The 20,586-nt window shown below is 41.5% G+C and overlaps 1 protein-coding gene across 1 annotated transcript in view; it reads right to left on the bottom strand.

The window, feature by feature from the left end:
* ttll10 (tubulin tyrosine ligase-like family, member 10) overlaps positions 1-20,586 on the bottom strand; it is a 68,848-nt gene that overhangs the window by 22,567 nt on the left and 25,695 nt on the right. Inside the window, exon 3 of the mRNA XM_034171463.1 lies at positions 17,453-17,585. Within this exon, the coding sequence (XP_034027354.1) occupies positions 17,453-17,585 (133 nt within the window). The remainder of the gene's footprint in view (positions 1-17,452; positions 17,586-20,586) is intronic.

The following is a 20,586-nucleotide window of genomic DNA, read 5'->3' as shown; positions in this document are numbered from 1 at the left end:
CTTCTGTCTTTGAACATCTTGCCCCTGCTAGAAGCTCCAGTTTACTACATGGCTTCCAGCACATAAGCAAAGCTGAGAGGAGCCATGAGGAGCTCAACTCTGTACTCCGTCAGGCGGAGGTCTTGGAAAATAAAGCAATGGTGAGTTATGGTTTGGTGTATAAATAAAATGAATACTGATAGAATAACTCCATTAGTGTCAATTCTGTCATTTGTACAAAGTTAAAATACAACAATATCCTTTAATGTTGAATACTGCACTAATTCTGAAGTTTTGTAACAAACACAGACAGATCGCAAAGGATTCTGGGTAAAATGTGCCTCCGCTAAACACTGATTGGTTGAGTCATTTATTATGTAAACCAGCACGTTAATGTGACGTGCGTTGTGTGTTGGTACAGATAAATGTGATTTTCTAAAATATTCAATTTTTTAATTTGTAAAAACAAGCATTTAAAAAAAAAAAAAAAAAAAGCCAAGTTGTAATTAGATAACCGTCTGATATAACCGGTGTCAAAATAAATAGAACACTGCCATGATGATCTATTGGTGCCAGTGCGAGTTTTGGCCCTTTTACAGCTGATTTTTCATTTGTGCAAGAATTTTTTTGGATTGCACCGAGTTTCAGGTTAATCGCGCGTCCTGCATCATTTAGTATACATGGAGTAGCAAGCTGTGTTTAACATCTCGGCCACCTCCTGATCGCCTATCGTATCGTCAGATGAAAATCAAACCTGTTTGATATTCTGGTCGCTCGTCATGAGGGTATCCCGCTGCTGAAGTGCTACAAGCATCCAACCTCTCGCACTGTGCCTGTGCAAACACCGCAGACCTGCCTTGTAATGTTTTGTTTTTTTTAACTTTGATGTCTCCCATCGAGAGTTTTTGCAAAAAATAAGAAATGTAAATTACGTTTGAAAAAAAACCTCTGTTTACGTTATGCTTCTGGAAAGATGAGTCCGAAATGTGGTTTTTGAACGTACAATGTACGTGTGTGAGAACATAAATCATGCGCTCTGAACTTTTATACCATGTGGTTCTGTGGTACAGTTTGAGCTGTAACCGAGTACAGTGATTAAAAATATTAGTCCAGCTTCAGGGCCAATACTGCCATGAACACTACTGGCCAGTAGATGGCAGTAGAGACCGTAAAAACTTGCCAAAACAAAATTCCAGATAATCCGTGTCTGCTTTGCTACATTTAAGATGCGTGGAATTTAATAAACGCAAACATAATAATGTCTATAAACCCAGAGAATATATTCATGAGAGTTTTAGGCACTAGAGTTTAATGCTGTTTTCCGTAGAGCCTGATCAGAGTGTTTCAAATGCATTTCTCATGTCGTGAACGTACTGAGATTACCCTAGCATACCCATAATGCTCTGGGCACAGCATGTCAACACTAAAACCTTAAAAATTAGCACATTACTTTAAAACTAAAACATATATCTGATATTTTCACTTCATAAGGCATGACGTTAATTTAAATAACTTGTCCAAAATTAGTTTGGTTAAAATTTCCACCATAAGTTAAAAATGTATACCTCTGGATGACTTAGGTGATATTGCCCGCATATCAGTATGGGGTTAAAAGAAATGAGGGTTTTTTTGTGTGTGTGACCAGTTCTCCTTTGATTGCAGAGGATAGAGCAGATTTTTCTAGAAACAGCTCTCCTCTGTTTGCAGAGGGTAGAACTACACATCTGCTACGAAGCATTTAACAGGTAGGTGCTCAACTAATTTTAAATTTTAGTGTGTTTGTATCTTTTCAGCTTTGTTTACCACGTTATCGGTCTAAAAGTTATCGGACAAAAAAATTATCGCAAGATAATTAGTCTGATAATGTTTTTTAAAGTTACCTAAAAAGATAATTCGATAATGAAAAAATTATCTTCGATAATTATTGGTTATCAGAACTGTGCCCACCACTGTGTACAGATACAGATACTTTATTGCCGTTGTAACAAGCTTATGGAGGAACCATGCTGATACAGCAAATATTGCCATAATCCGACACAAACGGGAGGAAAAGAGGCGTGGTCAGCCGTGGTCCGAAAGCATCCGGACTGCCTCGTGCACACCTGCAGGATGCAGCCCAAACATATTTCAGACAACAGTCAGATGACACAGACTGCTGTCAGACAGCACTGACATTGGTGCTGTCACTCACCCACTCACTCACCCACACAATCAAATCTCCTCTCGTCCTCACATTCCCAGCGCTAAACTGACCTCTCATCGGTGTGTGTCTCACATGACGGAGTGCATGCGTGTACGTGTGTAGAACAGCTGATCAAAGCAGTGTGTGAGTGTGTGGCTGAAATGTTCACTCAGCTGCATGTATGGGTGATTCTTAGACTACGGGCACTTATGTCCTTTGATCATATTGTATGAAAAACAGAAAAAAGGGGAAATGTCACACTTTTATAGTTATCTTTACAATGAAAGTGTGTTAAGAAATTTGTTCTAGTAGTCTATGATGACTTTTTCACCTTTTTTCAGCATCATTATATGCAAATATTGCCGTTTTGTGCTTGTCCCACACCCAGACTTTTGATCTTCAATGATAAAAATGAATGGTAAAGAAACGTTTTTTCTAATGTTTTAAAATATCTCTGAATAAAATATCAGTAAAATAATCAAAACATAATTGGGGTATTCAATGTCATACAACTGTTGTGATTTTTTTAAACAAAATGTAGTTGTCCCACACTATTGCCGTAATTTCCACCACAACACTGTAATGTCCCTTTAAACAGTTTGTATGAAATATTGTTTGGGTAGTTTCTATGGAGATAAACAGTGACATCAGAGCACATGTATATAGCGCCAAATCACAACAAACAGTTGCCCCAAGGCGCTTTATATTCTAAGGCAATGGTGTGGTGGAAATTACATTTACAAGGCCAATAGTGCCCGTAGTTAAAGAATCGCCCGTATATGTGTCCATAAACGCTGTACCACCCACTCTGCATGCGCAGGTGCACCCCATGGGCGCATGCGGAGTGCCACAAACAGGCTGGCAGCTGTCAGTGATCGCCTGTTGTTAGTCCGGTGATAAATCCCTTTAGGTTTTTGATCAGTATATAATAGCATTGCTAGATTTTATTTGCCCAGCTGGACTCCATAACTGCTGTTGGACTGTGCTGGCAGTGCGCCAACTTCCCACTTGCGAGCATCTTTCAGATGCAGCCAGTGAACTTTCTCTTTTCTCTTTTTTTAAACTCTTTTTTTGTTGTCATTTTACTTGATACAATCTTAACACAACTGTAGTTGGATTATCGTTGTGGGACAGCGCTTCACATGGGATTTATTCATACCAGAGGTGGATTATGCTTTTATTAGCTGATCGACGCTGCCAGCACACAGCGCAGCGGGTGAAAGGGACTTGACCAGCTGTCTGCGCTGCACTGTGGAGCGAGAGGTACTGGAGGTGAGATACATGTTTATTTATGTCATCAACATTTCCACATCATACCTGCTACAGACTTGATGAAGATGAAAACTGTTTATTTCGAACATTTGATACAACAACAATTACAAGATAGATCAGTAAAGACAACAACAAAAAAGTTCCTACTGTGTACCCAACATGTCCGAAAAGGGGTAGGGTGATATATATGTATACATATATATATGTATACATATATATATGTATACATATATATATATATATACATACATATATATATATATATATATATCTCAACATACATACATATACATACACATATATACACATACACATATACACACATATATACACAAACATAAATATACACCTACACATACCTACTTACATACAAAATACTATATATTTACAAGCCGAAGCAAAAAACAAAAACACCCTAACCCTCATTACCCTTCCTCCTCCCTATACCTAGAAAAAAACATATTTTTGTACCGCTGTTTGAACTGGTTCATGCTTGGACATTGCTTGAGCCCCACTCCCAATCTGTTCCACATCCTCACCCCACAGACAGAAATACAGAAACCTTTTAATGTTGTTCGTGCCCACTGATGCTTTAAATTAAATTTCCCCCTCAGACTGCAATCCCCTGATCTGTTAAAAAAACATATTTTTAATATTTGCTGGAAGTAAATTGTTTATTGCTTTATACACGATTTGTACTGTTTGAAAATGAACCAAGTCTGTGAATTTTAAGAATTTGGATTGTAAAAATAGTGGATTTGTATGATCTCTATAGCCAGTATTATGAATAATTCTTATAGCTCTTTTCTGCATTACTGATAGTGATTGTGTTGTACCTTTATAAGTATTACCCCATACCTCTGCACAGTACTGTAAATATGGTAAAACCAGTGAGCAGTAAAGAATGCGGAGTGAGTTGTGGTCCAGAATATGTTCCGCTTTGTTTAGAACTGAAATGCTTCTTGACAGTTTACTTTGTATATGTTTTATATGAGTCTTCCAGTTTATCTTATCATCTATTATCACCCCCAGAAACTTATTTTCATGTACCCTTTCAATATCTACCCCCTCGACTTGTAACTGAATCTGTATGTCTATATTACAATAGCCAAATAACATGTATTTTGTTTTACTTAAGTTTAATGATCATTTGTTTCTGTCAAACCATATTTTCAATTTTCCCATTTCTATACTGATCCTCCTCAGTAACTCCTGCAAATCCCCCCCTGAACAAAAAATGCTTGTGTCATCTGCAAATAATACTAATTTTAATATTTTGGAAACATTGACAATATCATTTATATAAATTAGAAACAGTTTTGGACCCAATACTGACCCCTGTGGGACGCCACAAGCATTGTCCAAGCATGATGATGTATATTCCCCCAACTTCACAAACTGTTTTCTGTTACTTAAGTAGCTTCTCACCCAGTGCAACACCAACCCCCTAATCCCATACTGTTCAAGTTTACTGATTAATATGTCATGATTGATTGTATCAAAAGCCTTTTTAAGGTCTATAAATATTCCAACTGAATGTAATTTGTGGTCTATGGCGTTTGTAATCTCAACTGATTCTATTAATGCAAGTGATGTTGAACTATGTGCTCTGAATCCATATTGACTATCAGTAAGTAATTTATGTTTATTTATGAATTTGTCTAATCTATTATTGAATAACTTTTCTAATAATTTGGAAAATTGTGGAAGCAAAGAAACAGGTCTATAATTTGTGAAGTGGTGTCTATCCCCAGTCTTATACAGCGGCACAACCTTAGCTATTTTCATTTGATTGGGAAATTTACCGGTTTGAAATGATAAGTTACAGATGTATGTTAATGGTTCTACAATCCATTCAATGACCTGTTTTACCACCACCATATCAATTTAATTTAAATCGGTAGATGTTTAGACTTAGGAGGTGAACATGTAATAATACCTGCATTACAATGGTGACATCCCGTTCAGCTGCGTTGCGGCACTGAACAGTGCCTTTGACACGTGCAGAGTGCCACATACATGTTATTACATAACATTTCCTTCGTCCTCCCTGGCCGGGTCCAGTGGAGGTGGACAAACATGGCACAGCATATCTGCAGGCTTTGCTGTGACCGATCGATGTCAGAACTCAATCAGCTACGATCAGATCGTTTCAAATGCTGTTTTGATGCTGTCAGAATATGTAAATTGCGATCAGATGGTCGTAAGATTATACATGGATCATCGTCAGATAGTTGTCCCATCTCAACGGTGCCCGGAGAGTTTTGAACATGTGCATCACACTCGGGGCCATCGGTTGACTTTGACCAACTGTATCGACTTCCGCAGATGGCTGTCACAATGTTTAGGAACTGAAATCCGACACTTTTCTGATGTGCACCAATTCATAAGTCTGATACCATTCTGCATGATTCCAGCTATGTGTGATGGCGGTATTAAGTTCTGGGAAAGAAAGGAAATAAATATAAAATTTAACAGAATGGAAAAGGTGTATTTGAAGTGCAAAATTAAAAAATAATGATGACGACGTGATGTAACACTATGATAGAGCTGATGTAAAGCTGATAGAGCTGATGTAACACTGCGATAGAGCTGATGTAAAACTATGATAGAGTTTATGTAAAAATAAATAAATGAATAAATAAATTTAGCAGTTTCAGTCCCAGTGAAGAATCAAGCTTTATGAATACAGGTAACTCATCTTTTGGTGTTTCTTTGTTCATCTACACCATTGTGCATCATACAGCACAGAGCTGAACGTTCGGCAGGCTGAACTACACTGTAATAGTCAACGTGTTAAACTTCCTGGTTATTGTCAATAAATAATACAGTTAGTTCCTGCAGATCAGGACAAACATTAACAGCACAGGGCTGAAAGGTCCACAGGCAGAATGACACTGTAATAACCTAAGTGTTTAACTTCCTGGTTATTGTCAGTAAATGATCTGTCCTGCAGATCTCAAGCAGCAAGTGTATCCACACAGTAGTGGAAGTCTTTGAAAAAAAAACTGTCAAAAAAACCCAGAAGAAAAGAGGAGAACGAGGAAAGAGAGCAAGATCTGGATTAAAACTTGTGGCAAATCACCATGCAGATCCACATTAGATCTGCTGTCGTGACCCTGAATGAAAATGAGAAAGTAGCCAAAGGGACTTAGTATTAAGAATATTTTAGTTATCCACAGGGGGAACCACTAGGGTCAGGTGCGCTGTCCCATGGGTGGCAGTGTAAGTCGAGGGCCTCGATGGACCAGACCCAGGTGGCAGAGGCTATCTCTGGAGTTGTGGAATGTCACCTCGCTGTGGGGGAAGGAGTCAGAGCTTGTGTGGGAAGTGGAGTGCTACCAGTTAGATCTGGTGGGCCTCGCGTCAATGCACAGCCACTCTTACTCAGAAGTCCGCGGCTGAGTGTCGCTACGCTAGAGTTTACCCTGGTAGATGAGAGGGTTGCCTCCAAGCACCTTCAAGAGGTGGGGGGGAAACCACTGACTGTTTTTGTGTTTGTGCATATGCAACGAACAGCAGTTTGGAATATTTGGCCTTCTTGGAGTCCCTGAATGGAGTCCTATATCAGGCTCCAGTCCAGTCGGGGACTTCATTATTCTGCTGGGGGACTTCAACGCACACATGGGCAATGACAGAGACACCTGGTGAGACCCGATTGCAAGGAAAGGCCTCCCTAATCTAAACCTGAGCTGTCATTTGTTATTGGACTTCTGTGCTAGTCATGGGCTATCCATAACAAACACTATGTTCGAACATAAGGCTGCTCATAATTGTACATGGTACCAGAGCAGGTCAATTTTGAAATTGAATCATCTGATCTGAGGCTGCATGTTTGAAACACTTGGGTGAAGAGAGAGGCAGAGCTGTCAATTGATCTCCATCTGGTGGTGAGTTGAATAAGAGGGTGTGGGAGGACTTTGGACAGACCTGGTAAGCCCAAACGGATAGTGCAGGTGAACTGGGAATGTATGGAGGAGCCCATTGTTCAACAGCTCTTCAACTCACACCTCTGGAAGAGCTTTTCTGGCATACCTGTGGAGGTTGGGGACACTGAAAAGGAATGGGCAATGTTCATAACTTCTACTGCTGATGTTACACCAGGGAGCTGTGGCCTGAACGTCTTAGGTGCCTCAAGGGGCGGCAACCCTCAAACACTATGGTGAACACCATTGGTCAGCCAAACCATCTGACTGAAGAAGGAGTCCTTCCAGGATATGTTATCTTAGAGGACTGTGGAGGCAGCTGCAAGGTACCGACAGGCTCAAAAAGTGTCAGTCTCTGCTGTAAGGGAGGCAAAGCATCAGATGTGGGAGAATTTTGGAGTAACCATGGAGAAGGACTTTTGCTCACCACCAAGGAGCTTCTGGCTGACAGTGAGGCATCTCAGGACAGGAAAACAGAAAACCATCCAAACTGTCTACAATAAGGATGGGACTCTGTTGACCTCAATTGAGTAGGTCATTCAGCACTGGAAGGAACACTTTGAGGAACTCCTACATCAAACTGGAGTGTGCTCTATAGTAGGGGCAGAGCTGGAAGGTGATGGGAGATCATCATCAATTTCCCTGGTGGAAGTCCCTGAAGTAGCTAAAGAACTCCGCAGTGGCACAGCCCTGGGGTTGATGAGATCCATCCAGAAATGTTGAAGGCTCTGGGTGTGGAGGGACTGTCTAAGATGAGATGTCTCTTCAACATTGCATTGAGGTCTGGAATAGTGCCTAAGGAGTGGCAAACTGGGGTGTTGATCCCCATATTTAAAAAGAGGATCAGAGAGTGTGTGCCAATTACAGGGGCATCACACTAATTAGCTTGCCTGGTAAAGTCTATTCCAGGGTGCTGGAAAGGAGAGTTCGGCCCATAGTTGAACCTCAGATTGAAGAGGTATGATGCAGGTTCCGTCCTGCCCCCGTGGAACAACATACCAGCTCTTCATTCTCACAAGGATCCTGGAGGGGGCCTGGGAGTATGCCCATCCAGTCTACATGCGTTTTGTGGACTTGGAGAAGACGTATAAACAGGTACCCTGGGAGATACTGTGGAAGGTGCTGGGGGAGTATGGAGTGAGGAGGTCCCTTTTCAGGGTCATCCAATCTCTGTACTCACAAAGCAAGAGCTGTGTTCAGATTCTTGGCAGTAAGTTTGACTCGTTTCCAATGGGGGTTGGCCTCTGCCAGGGCTGTGTCTCGTCACCAATCCTGTTTGTGATATTCATGGACAGGATATTGAGGCATAGTTGGGAGGAGGAGGGCCTTCAGTTTGGTGGGCTCAGGGTCTCGTCACTGCTCTTTGCAGATGATGTGGTCCTGTTGGCTTCATCGGCCTGTGACCTCCAGCACTCACTGTGTCGGTTCGCAGCTGAGTGTGAAGCGACTGGGCTGAGGATCAGCCCCTCTAAATCTGAGGCCATGGTTCTCAGCAGGAGATCGATGGATTGCCTTCCCCTAGTAAGGAACGAGGTATTGCTCCAAGTACATCTGGGTCTTGTTCACAACAATAGACAATGGACCGTGACATTGGCCAGTGAATCGGCACCGCAGGGACGGTACTGCATATGCTCTGCCATACTGTTGTGTCGAGAAGAGGGCTGAGCCAAAGGGTGAAGCTTCCGATCTAAAGGTCAATCTTTGTTCCTACTCTCACCTATGGTCATGAGGGTTGGGTAATGACTAGGTCGTGGGTAAAAGCGGCCAAAATAGTTTTCCTCAGGAGGGTGGCCAGTGTCTCCCTTAGGGATATGGTGAGAAGCTCGGTCATCCACGAGGAGCTCGGAGTAGAGCCGCTGCTCCTTCATGTTGAAAGGAGCCAGCTGAGGTGATTCGGGCATCTGGTATGGATGCCCCCAGGGTGCCTCCGTAGGAAGGTGTTCCAGGCATGTCCAAGAGACTCCAGGGAAGATCCAAGACTAGGTGGAGAGATTATATCTCCACACTGGCCTGGGAACATCTCAGTATCAAGTTATAGATGCTTATTGTGGCCCAGGAAAGGGAAGTTTGGGGTACTCTGCTGGAGCTGTTACCCCTGTGACCCATTCCCAGACAAGCAGTTAAAGCTGAGTGAGTGAGTGAGTGAATTGCAGCTTTGCAAGAATAAAATGATTAGTAATTAAAACTATTATAAAGATGTCTTGTTTGTGACATTCATTGCTGATTCTTCTAACCACAATATTGTCAGGATTTCAAACAATTAAGAACCCAGCTGTATCAAGTCCTGCTTAATTGGAACTGCGTCACAACATGCAGCACTTGACCTCTGACCTCTGGATACAATTTGTGAACAATTCCTGAACAGTAAACCTTATTTCTTGAGAAGAGAACATTATTTCCTCACCTCCGAAGCAACCTGTGTTAAGCTTTTGTGAACTGTGACTGTTTTGAGGCGCCAGCATTACAAGTGCATTCACTCACCCTGTATGCCTTTATTCCCCATAGTTATTGGTTTCGGAGGTAAGCGTCCACCTGGTCCTGGTCCTTTAACCTTAGTATTCATTCTCCTTCAAGACTGGCTCGGGATACTGCAGCTCCCTATTTTCACCGCAAGGAGGTGGGTGTTCTCTCCATACTGCAGGCACCCCAGCGCAGCACCTTTTATTTGTAAATAAATCTATTTTCCTTTGTACTCCTTCCTGTGTCCAGTTCCCTGCATTTGGGTCCATTGCCTGAAACAGTCCGGTTCTGTCCGGACCCCTAAACATAACCCAATATATTGTGATTATACTGTATATTTCCATTAGCTATATAAGTAAATCACTAATATATGCACATTTGTTTTTATTAAACGCTCTTGTATTATAAATGGTATCAGGGCATTTCCCCCCAGTCATTCCCCCCAGACATTTCTCCCCTTGACATATCCCTCCTAGGTTCCCCCCTGGTCTTTTCTCCCTGTGAACACACACACTTTTTCCTTTCTCCCCCACTATTTAATTTCTCCCTGGCCCTTTTCCCCTTCCGTCATTGGTATGCAGGGCTATGCAGCGTACCAATGATCCCCACCCAGTACCTCAGCACATTGTAGACCTTCATCTGCCTCCACATTACAGGTAGACCTCCACCAGCCAGCCATTTCTTCTTCTTGACAGCAGCATACATGGTCCATGACTTCTGTATTTTCTGCTGAATCAGATTTACATCCCCTTGTACAGGGTAATCAGTGGTTCATGGATGAAACTTTCAAAATTATGCCGGAATTATTTATCCAACTCTGCACAATCCATGCTTTGATTAACAGCTAGGTTATCCCTTGCATCTATGCTCTGCTTCCGAACAAACAGGAGGAATTGTTAATTTCCTTTTCACAGCTCTGAAGCAGGCAGAGGGCAAGTTAAATCCAGTCACTATCTTGATAGATTTTGAGCAGACAGCCCTCAGTGCAGTCTGCGCCACTTTCCCAGAAGCAGAGCCACAAGGGTGCCTTTACCACTTGGCCCAGTTTGTGTACCATTGGGTGCAGGTGGAAGGGTTCCAGGAGAGCTATGCTGCTGATGCTGAGCTCTCCCTTGTAACCAGGATGGAGTCTGCTCTGGCTTTTGTGTCACCAGAAGATGTGAGCTGGTTCAGGAGCAACTGTCTGAGGAATTCTTTGAGGACACCTTCATCAGTCACCAAATTAGGAGTAACTGCAGGGGTCCAGTTTTCAACCTTGCTGTCTGGAATGTATCAGGCTGGCACCTCCACATGGCTGCTAATGTCAGCTGTTACCATCCGAACATCTGGGTATTCTTTGATATACTAAACAAGGAACAAACAAGGAACAAGCAATGAACAGCGTCGTCATCCAGCAGTTGGGAGCCGGTGAGCCTGTCCCACCACAATGCCAAGGGTACCGGGCCATCACGTGCAGAATTCAAACCATTGTGGCTGACTACCAAGAGAGAGATCACAGGGACTTCCTCCACAGTATTGCCCAAAATTTGCAGCTATAAACAGTGTCCTAACTATATATATATATATATATATATATATATATATATTGCATATTTGAAAACATTTTGCATGCAAATTATCAAATAGTAATGCCAATTTTCATGCTTGTTTTGTAAATATTTAGTTGATACAAATAAAGTCTCAATAAAACAGGAAAGTGTTTTGTTTAAATTTACTGTCATATGTACAGTTTGAAAAGTAAATACAATGTAGTACAAAAGAAGACACACACAGGGGTGGGGGATAATTGGGAAAGGGAAGAAAGCCCTAGAACTATTATAAAGGTGGCAAAAAAGGTGTTTGTGAACTATTTACATTATAATTTTTACAACCCATATAGTAAGTGACAAAACCTACTCCAACCAACATTGCGGTAAGAAGCATCGCTGCGAGACATATGACGTCAGCTACAGACATAACCTTAACAAGTGGTGTGCCAGTTCTGAGGGAAAGTTTTCTCCCACTTTCCCTTGTCACTCCATTCCCGAAGAACCCTATCAACCTGCAGGAGACATGCCAAAACAAGGGGTAGGGCTACAGGTGGACAAATAGGACTAAGCCTTAATACTATGATGTTGCTGGTGTTTCACTCTGATAGAGTTGATTTAACAATATGATAGAGATTATGTGACACTGATAGAGTTTAGGTAACACTACTTGAATTGATTCAACACTTTGATGGAGCTGATTGAACACTACGCTGGAGCTGATTTAACACTATGATGGTGCTGATTTAACACTATGATGGTGCTGATTTAACACAATGATAGCGATGACTGAACATTATGATAGAGATAATGTAACACTGTGATAGAGTTGATGTACCGCTACGCTGGAGCTGATTTAACACTATGATGGTGCTGATTTAACACTACGCTGGAGCTGATTTAACACTATGATGGTGCTGATTTAACACTATGCTGGAGCTGATTTAACACTATGATAGAGCTGACTTAATAGTATGACTGAGTTGATTTAATACAATATAGAGACGATTGAACACTATGCTAGAGATGGCCTAACACTGTGCTGGAGCTGAATTAACACTAGTGAAGAGTTGATTCAACACTATTTGGTGTTACTGTATATAGCCCTGCTGAGTTGATCAAAGCAGCTTTAAGTCATGGTGTGCTGTACTAATTTGTATATGGGTGTATCTCCTTGTACTCACTGGAGTACTGGAGAGCAGATGATGGATGGATGGATGGTTACCTGGAGATCTCAGCAGCTGTGTGTTTTCCTGTGTACTTAGTGATAAACATGTCTAAATGCAGAGCGCACCACTTGTTCTGATTTCATGTGGCTGATTTATGAACAATACTAAAACAAATGAGATATTTTCTCTTCAGTTCTGAACATCAGTTTCTGTGATTTAATCCTAAAATGCTTTCTTTGACACTACTGCAGCAGCATGTCTTGATTGTGTTGGTTCCTCGATATTTGCGTCTCAGTCCTGCCCTCTGCTGACTCATCGCTATGGAAACAACATGTTCCCATGGTGATTTTATCAGGGCCTTATGGGAGCTGAAGTGCATTATTTTCCAACTTCCTGACTGAACAATCTCCAAACAACACACACGCACTATTGCATGTCTTTTCATGCTTCACTCTTGGACCTACAAGCTACTGAACACCAGAACACACAACAAAACACAAATCCAGTTCAACTCATGTAATATCAGGTTAGTGCTTTGTGTTCTACCCTCATGTCGGGAAAAGAACGCCTCTCTCTCTTTCTTCACATCCAGGCGGAATGTAGTTGGAATAAACTTGTCAATTTTCAGCCTCCTGCACCACAACAAAGACAACAAACACACGTGTTTTATGCTTTGACACTTCTGCTGGTTGACACACCTTCTCCAAGAAGATTCAGAAAAGTACAGGAAAAAAAAGGCACAGAATATTTATTTGTAAAGCACATTTCATTACCGAAAACTCCAGTGTGCTTTGCAAGACACAGAAATACAGAATAAAACAAAATATACAGAAAAGAGTGAAACCAAAAATACAATTACAAAATCATTTCACACATCAGAATTAACTGGAAGAAACAGGTATGGAAAAATACACACACACACACACACGATTTTTTGGATGATTGGTAAAATAAAGGATTCCATAAACATTCCATAAGGCAGGTCCACAGTGACTAAATACAGTTTTATCTGCTGCTGAATCTACTCGGGATATGAGCAGAAACCCACAGTCTGAAGACTGCAGCTTTCTGGTGGGAGTGCACTGCAGCCAGTGAGCAGGTCAGTACTTCTGGAGCTGAACCATGTAATGATTTAAAAACTAACAAAAGTATTTTAAAATTAATTCTTTGCTGAACAAGAAACCAGTGACTTGATTTGAGTTTTGGGGTAATGTGATGACCTTTTCTTGTCTATGTGAGTACTCTGGCATCTGAATTCCGAATAAGTCAAAGTCTATTTTAAGTGTTTTGATAATCCTGTTGGAGTGCTGCCATAATCTAATCTTATGAAAAGGAAAGCATGAATCAGTTTCTCAGAATCTATCAGAGATATAAATCATTTTACTTTTGATATATTTCAAAGATGATAGGATAGAATAGAATAGTGGATACAGGTCCTGATGCAGCTGGTCTGCTCTGTGTAAGCCTGATACCGTTAGATCTCCAACACTAATCAGTGTGGGGCCTGGTTAATACTTGAATGGGAGACCTCTTTGGATCACCAGGAGATGTGTGTGTTTCTCCAGGTGAAACTGGAGTTGCATCAGGAAGGGTAAAACTTGTGCCAAATACCAATGCGGGTCTGGCTGTGTCTGCTGGGGTGAGCCCAAACATATGGGAGCAGCCGAAAGGACAACAACAAACCTGAGGTCCTGATCCAGGAAAACAGTGTTGGGAAAGTGTAGTGACACGGACCCACAACAGGGGGCGTTAATGAACGGACAATGGATTTAAGCCAAAAAGTAACAATTTAATGTTGTGAATTGCACAACGGAATACAGACAATTGCAGTTGAGAAGTACAGTCAATCATACACATGGTGACGTGTGGGCAGGCTCGAGGATAGAAGACGTCTGTCCAGAGAAGCGCCGGATCCCACACGGCTTCCACCGCCAACGGATCTGAAGAACACCGGAGCCGCCAAGTCCTGGGTCCCAGGTGGCCACCGTCTCCAGCTGTCAGACCTGGTACTGCTGGCAGAAACAGAAACAGTTAATGGTGGGTGTGTGAATACACACCCAGTAATCTCTCCGTACTCAGTTCCTCCGGGAGGGAGAACCTCCACCTCCAGAAACAGAAACACCCGTGCAGCTCCTGTCAGTCGCTTCTCTGGAAGGAGTGAGAGGCGAAGACGTCGCAAACCCACACTATACGCCATCCAGCAGAAGACTGTATCCACAGGACAATGGCTGCACACAGAACAATATTCAGTCTCAGTAAGTCACAGCAGAGAAGGTTACCTGAGTGTAGCTGATTTCTTGGCGGGGAGGTGGAATTGCGGTCAGGCTTTTATGATGATGTGGATGATAGTAGAATGAGTGACAACAGGTGCTGTTGATGAGTGACAGCTGTCCTTCTCTGTTGCTCCAGCGCCCTCTCGTGCTTGAAGCCTGCACTTCAAGCAGGCGCCCTCTGGTGGTGGTAGGCCAGCAGTACCTCCTCTTCAGCGGCCCACACAACACAGAGGTTTCTAACCTGCTCAGCTGTGGTTGAATTTAAATGTAATTTGTTTTCCGCCTCCTGAACACAGATCTCGTCATCTGCTGCTTGGTGTGCTCTGACCACCGCGCCCACTTTCACACAAACATTAGCTAACAATTTATTCTAGCAACTGCAGGGACAAACATGACGCCCTCTGTGTGGGGACAATGTGTGAAAACGTATACAACAGAACAGCAAAGGAAAACTGGACTTTGAAGAATAGATAGAATGGGTGACTGGGGCTTAGGGCTGTTCATGTTATATAATGAAAAAATAAAAGTTGTGAGAGACTTCAGGCCATATGTTTTTTTTGTTCCACTTGGGGTTTTATAGATGCAGACCAAATTTGAACTCAGATAAGATTTAGAGGTCCCTCAGAGTGACACATTTTCTTCTCCCTCTGCTGGAAAAGCAACGACACCCTAACGGAAGAAGACTCTGATGCCATTATTTGTCTTTTACAGGTGTGATGGCTTCTAATCAAAAAAAGTGGTGGTTGATTGGTCACCCAGAGGAGAACATTACTGGAATTACTGGATTACTACATTGCTTGTTTGGGGAAAATTGTTGGTTTGTGGAGGACCCCTAGTGGTGCATTTACACATAGGCAAGATGCGTTCCGAATGTCATATTTGTGTCATTCGTGGCACATTCCTGACATTCTTAACGTGACTTAACGCATCTGAAAAGGTTTTTTAATACTGCGTGTTGGTGTGTGATATTTGTGATTTTCGTGGCGCATGTTTTTGGCTGTCAAAAAATCTTCCAAGAATGTCACATATCACCCTCATTTCGCCTCATGTTGTAACTGAGTATGTCGATCCATCTTGATTAGTTGTGAGCCTTAATAGAGCGTGACAGCATTCTTCTCTGACATGCTCACAATTAAACCCTGCTGCACCACATTCAGTTTCATTGCTACAGTATGCTGAAGGAGGACAGTGATGCCAAGTCAGCTGAAAGCCTTGTTCTAATGCTCCTCAGCTTGCTCTTGCTGGTGTTCCACCTGCTGCATGTGGCTGATGTTTGGGAAAATTAGCGAGATGAGAGCCATGTGTAGCCACTCATCTGTCTCTCTCCTCTCCTCTCTGCGCCACTCCATGGCACAGAGCCCAACTAAGCATGCAATCACAAAGTTCTTCTGCCGTGGATTTTGAGGAGCAAACTGGAGCGATCTGAATTGTTCAGCAACTGATGGTAGGATGAATATTGGGGTGTGTGTGTGGAGACAATTCACCTCATTACCAATGTGACAGAATGCCGCTGTTTCACACAATAGCGCACAACAACGCGGAACATTATTCTTGACCATGCGTAATGGTTCCTGATGATTCTCCAGCAACACGTGCCATTAATCGTAACACGTGGTAACAGGTTGCAGCAGTTCCTGAGGACACCTGACGCCTCTACCCCGAATCATCACATTCATGATCAGCAACCAAGAATGTATACTTCGTGGCATTCGTGAGTTGCTGTTGTTATGTGTAATGCAGCATAAACAATGTGTGATTACAATCAAATTTGGCACAGATCTTTTATTTTATTAGTGGAACAAGAACAACATGTGGCCCAAAAGATTTTGTAACATTTGACATTTTGAACAGTTTTTGTCTACTGGGGTTGATACCAAAACTTTTCATCTGTCATGAAGATTAGTGATGGAAAAGTTCAAACACTGTTCAGGAATGTTTCAAAACCTGTGCAATCACCAAATGCTTCAAATTCTATTCACTCTGCCTACTTTTTTTTGAAAATATGAATTTTTCCTCAAAAGAAAAAGTGATCAATTTCATCAATGTATGTATGCGTTTATTCTGTATGAGTGCATGAATTTGTTCCTTATAAATTTGTGCATGAGTAATTGTTTGAGTGCATCGTTGCAATAAGACTGACATGCGGGTGAGTGCAAATTTATATTATCAGTAGCTATTTGTAAAAGTTCATTTTATACAAAGCCTGCGTGCTTTGTGCTCTGTGCTCATGTAAAACATCTGTTACCATGAACACCAGCAGAAATGAAAACACACCACTAAAATAACATAAGATCACCTGTTGGTGCATTGCGATCTAAAGCAGCAATCTGAGTCTTATTTTTCCTCGCCAGACATATAATGTGCGACTTAACGTGATCACATTTTGAAATGGTTTTCCAGCGTCACTGAAGCCGTGAATTGTGAGCGTGCAGTTGGGCGGTGTTTATTAAACCTTATCCCAGTCTGATATGTCTTTCAGTTCATATTTACAGAGCCAGGCATCTTTTGAAGCTCCATGTTCCACTCTCAATGGTTGCTAGTTGACGTTAAAGCAAAACAACTGTGCTATCTGTTCACATTTTTGAGTTCTCGTTGCCTGTCTGAATACTGAAATGAAAAGCAGACAAAGGCAGGAGCTGGCAACGCCCACGTAGCGAGTCAATAAGGTGTCACCTCGGCCCTCCTCCGTGGCTCATTTTGCTGCACCCTCGCTCGTACTCCCGCAGGCTGCTGAGCAGGGCCACCTTTGTGGGTTAGCACCGTGTTGTTCGGGAGATCTGATACACCAGCCTTTTCCCCTAGAATGTGTAAGAGTCCTCAAAGAGAAAAATACAATTCTAGATTTACTGAAAAAATTGTTTTCTATATGGTGGGGTACCATCAGTTTATTATTATCGTAATATGCGTTTAAGGGGATGGCATTCATGTGCATGATGCACATTTTATGTCACCTTGATGATCAAGAATGGTGAAATTTGGTCAATTTGACATCAGATACATTTGTGAGGCTCAGCTGAGTGGAATTCTATGGAACATCCTTTCATTTTAATTTACAGCAGTGTTCCTCAAACATTTTCAGATCAAGGACCACTTAAACAATAAAAATAAATAAAGACGGACCACCAACAAAAAGAAAATAGAGGCGGACCACCTAACTCCACAAAATACCCAAGAACAATACTAATTTACAGACAAGTTGAGGTAAAAATGACAATAATACATATATGCTCTTATGTGCTAAACTCAAGTTATTTTTAAAGATTTGGGAAATATTCAGCTCGACCTCTAGGGTTGCTCATGGAATACCAGGAAGTCCATAAACGTTTTGAGAAAGGCTGGTTTAGAGTAATCAAATGGCAGCTAGATTTGCAGGTAGGTTAGTCTTATTCTGGCATGTTAATGTCATGTCATTCTACAGTGTTACTGTCCTGATATTCTATAATGTTACTGTCCTGATATTCTACAGTGTTACTGTCCTGATATTCTATAATGTTACTGTTCTGTCATTCTACAGTGTTACTGTCCTGTTATTCTACAGTGTTAATGTCATGTTATTCTACAGTGTTACTGTCCCGTCATTCCACAGTGTCCTGTCATTCCACAGTGTTACTGTCCTGTTATTCTATAATGTTACTGTCCTTTCATTCTACTGTGTCACTGTCCTGATATTCTATAGTGTCATTGTCCTGTTATTCTATAATGTTACTGTCCTGTCATTCTACAGTGTCACTGTCCTGATATTCTATAGTATCATTGTCCTGTTATTCTATAATGTTATTGTTCTGTCATTCCAGTGTTACTGTCCTGTTATTCTATAATGTAACTGTCCTGTCATTCTACAGTGTTAATGTCCTGTCATTCCACAGTGTCCTGTCATTCTACAGTGTCAATGTCCTGTCATTCCACAGTGTCACTGTCCTGATATTCTATAATGTTACTGTCCTGTCATTCCACAGTGTTAATGCCTGTCATTCCACAGTGTCCTGTCATTCTACAGTGTTACTGTCCTGTTATTCTATAATGTTACTGTCCTGTCATTCTACAGTGTCACTGTCCTGTCATTCCACAGTGTCACTGTCCTGATATTCTATAGTGTCACTGTCCTGATATTCTATAATGTTACTGTCCTGTCATTCTACAGTGTTACTGTCCTGTCATTCTACAGTGTTACTGTGCTGTCATTCCACAGTGTCACTGTGCTGTCATTCCACAGTGTCACTGTCCTGATATTCTATAATGTTACTGTTCTCTCATTCTACAGTGTTACTGTCCTGTTATTCTATAGTGTTAATGTCATGTTATTCTACAGTGTCACTGTCCTGTCATTCCACAGTGTCACTGTCCTGATATTCTATAGTGTCACTGTCTTGTTATTCTATAATGTTACTGTTCTGTCATTCTACAGTGTTACTGTCCTGTTATTCTATAGTGTTAATGTCATGTTATTCTATAGTGTTACTGTCCTGTCATTCTACAGTGTCACTGTCCTGTCATTCCACAATGTCACTGTCCTGATATTCTACAGTGTTACTGTCCTATTCTTTAGTGTTACTGTCCTGATATTCTACAGTGTTACTGTCATGTCATTCGATCGTGTTACTGTCCTGTTATTCTATAATGTTACTGTCCTGTCATTCTACAGTGTCACTGTCCTGATATTCTATAGTGTCACTGTCCTGTTATTCTATAATGTTACTGTCCTGTCATTCTACAGTGTCACTGTACTGATATTCTATAGTATCATTGTCCTGTTATTCTATAATGTTATTGTTCTGTCATTCCACAGTGTTACTGTCCTGTTATTCTATAATGTAACTGTCCTGTCATTCTACAGTGTCAATGTCCTGTCATTCCACAGTGTCACTGTCCTGATATTCTATAATGTTACTGTCCTGTCATTCCACAGTGTTAATGCCTGTCATTCCACAGTGTCCTGTCATTCTACAGTGTTACTGTCCTGTTATTCTATAATGTTACTGTCCTGTCATTCTACAGTGTCACTGTCCTGTCATTCTACAGTGTCACTGTCCTGTCATTCCACAGTGTCACTGTCCTGTCATTCCACAGTGTCACTGTCCTGTCATTCCACAGTGTCACTGTCCTGTCATTCCACAGTGTCACTGTCCTGATATTCTATAGTGTCACTGTCCTGATATTCTATAATGTTACTGTCCTGTCATTCTACAGTGTCACTGTGCTGTCATTCCACAGTGTCACTGTGCTGTCATTCCACAGTGTCACTGTCCTGTCATTCCACAGTGTCACTGTCCTGTCATTCCACAGTGTCACTGTCCTGATATTCTATAATGTTACTGTTCTCTCATTCTACAGTGTTACTGTCCTGTTATTCTATAGTGTTAATGTCATGTTATTCTACAGTGTCACTGTCCTGTCATTCCACAGTGTCACTGTCCTGATATTCTATAGTGTCACTGTCTTGTTATTCTATAGTGTTACTGTCCTGTCATTCTACAGTGTTACTGTCCTGTTATTCCATAGTGTTAATGTCATGTTATTCTATAGTGTTACTGTCCTGTCATTCTACAGTGTCACTGTCCTGTCATTCCACAATGTCACTGTCCTGATATTCTACAGTGTTACTGTCCTATTCTTTAGTGTTACTGTCCTGATATTCTACAGTGTTACTGTCATGTCATTCGATCGTGTTACTGTCCTGTTATTCTATAATGTTACTGTCCTGTCATTCCACAGTGTCACTGTCCTGATATTCTATAGTGTCACTGTCCTATTAGTCTATAATGTTACTATGCTGTCATTCTACAGTGTTAAAGTCCTGTT

Source organism: Thalassophryne amazonica, chromosome 6 (genome assembly GCF_902500255.1).
Source record: "Thalassophryne amazonica chromosome 6, fThaAma1.1, whole genome shotgun sequence".
NCBI lineage: Eukaryota > Metazoa > Chordata > Actinopteri > Batrachoidiformes > Batrachoididae > Thalassophryne > Thalassophryne amazonica.
Note: the sequence above shows the minus strand (reverse complement) of the source record. Positions and strands in the feature narration are given on the sequence as shown.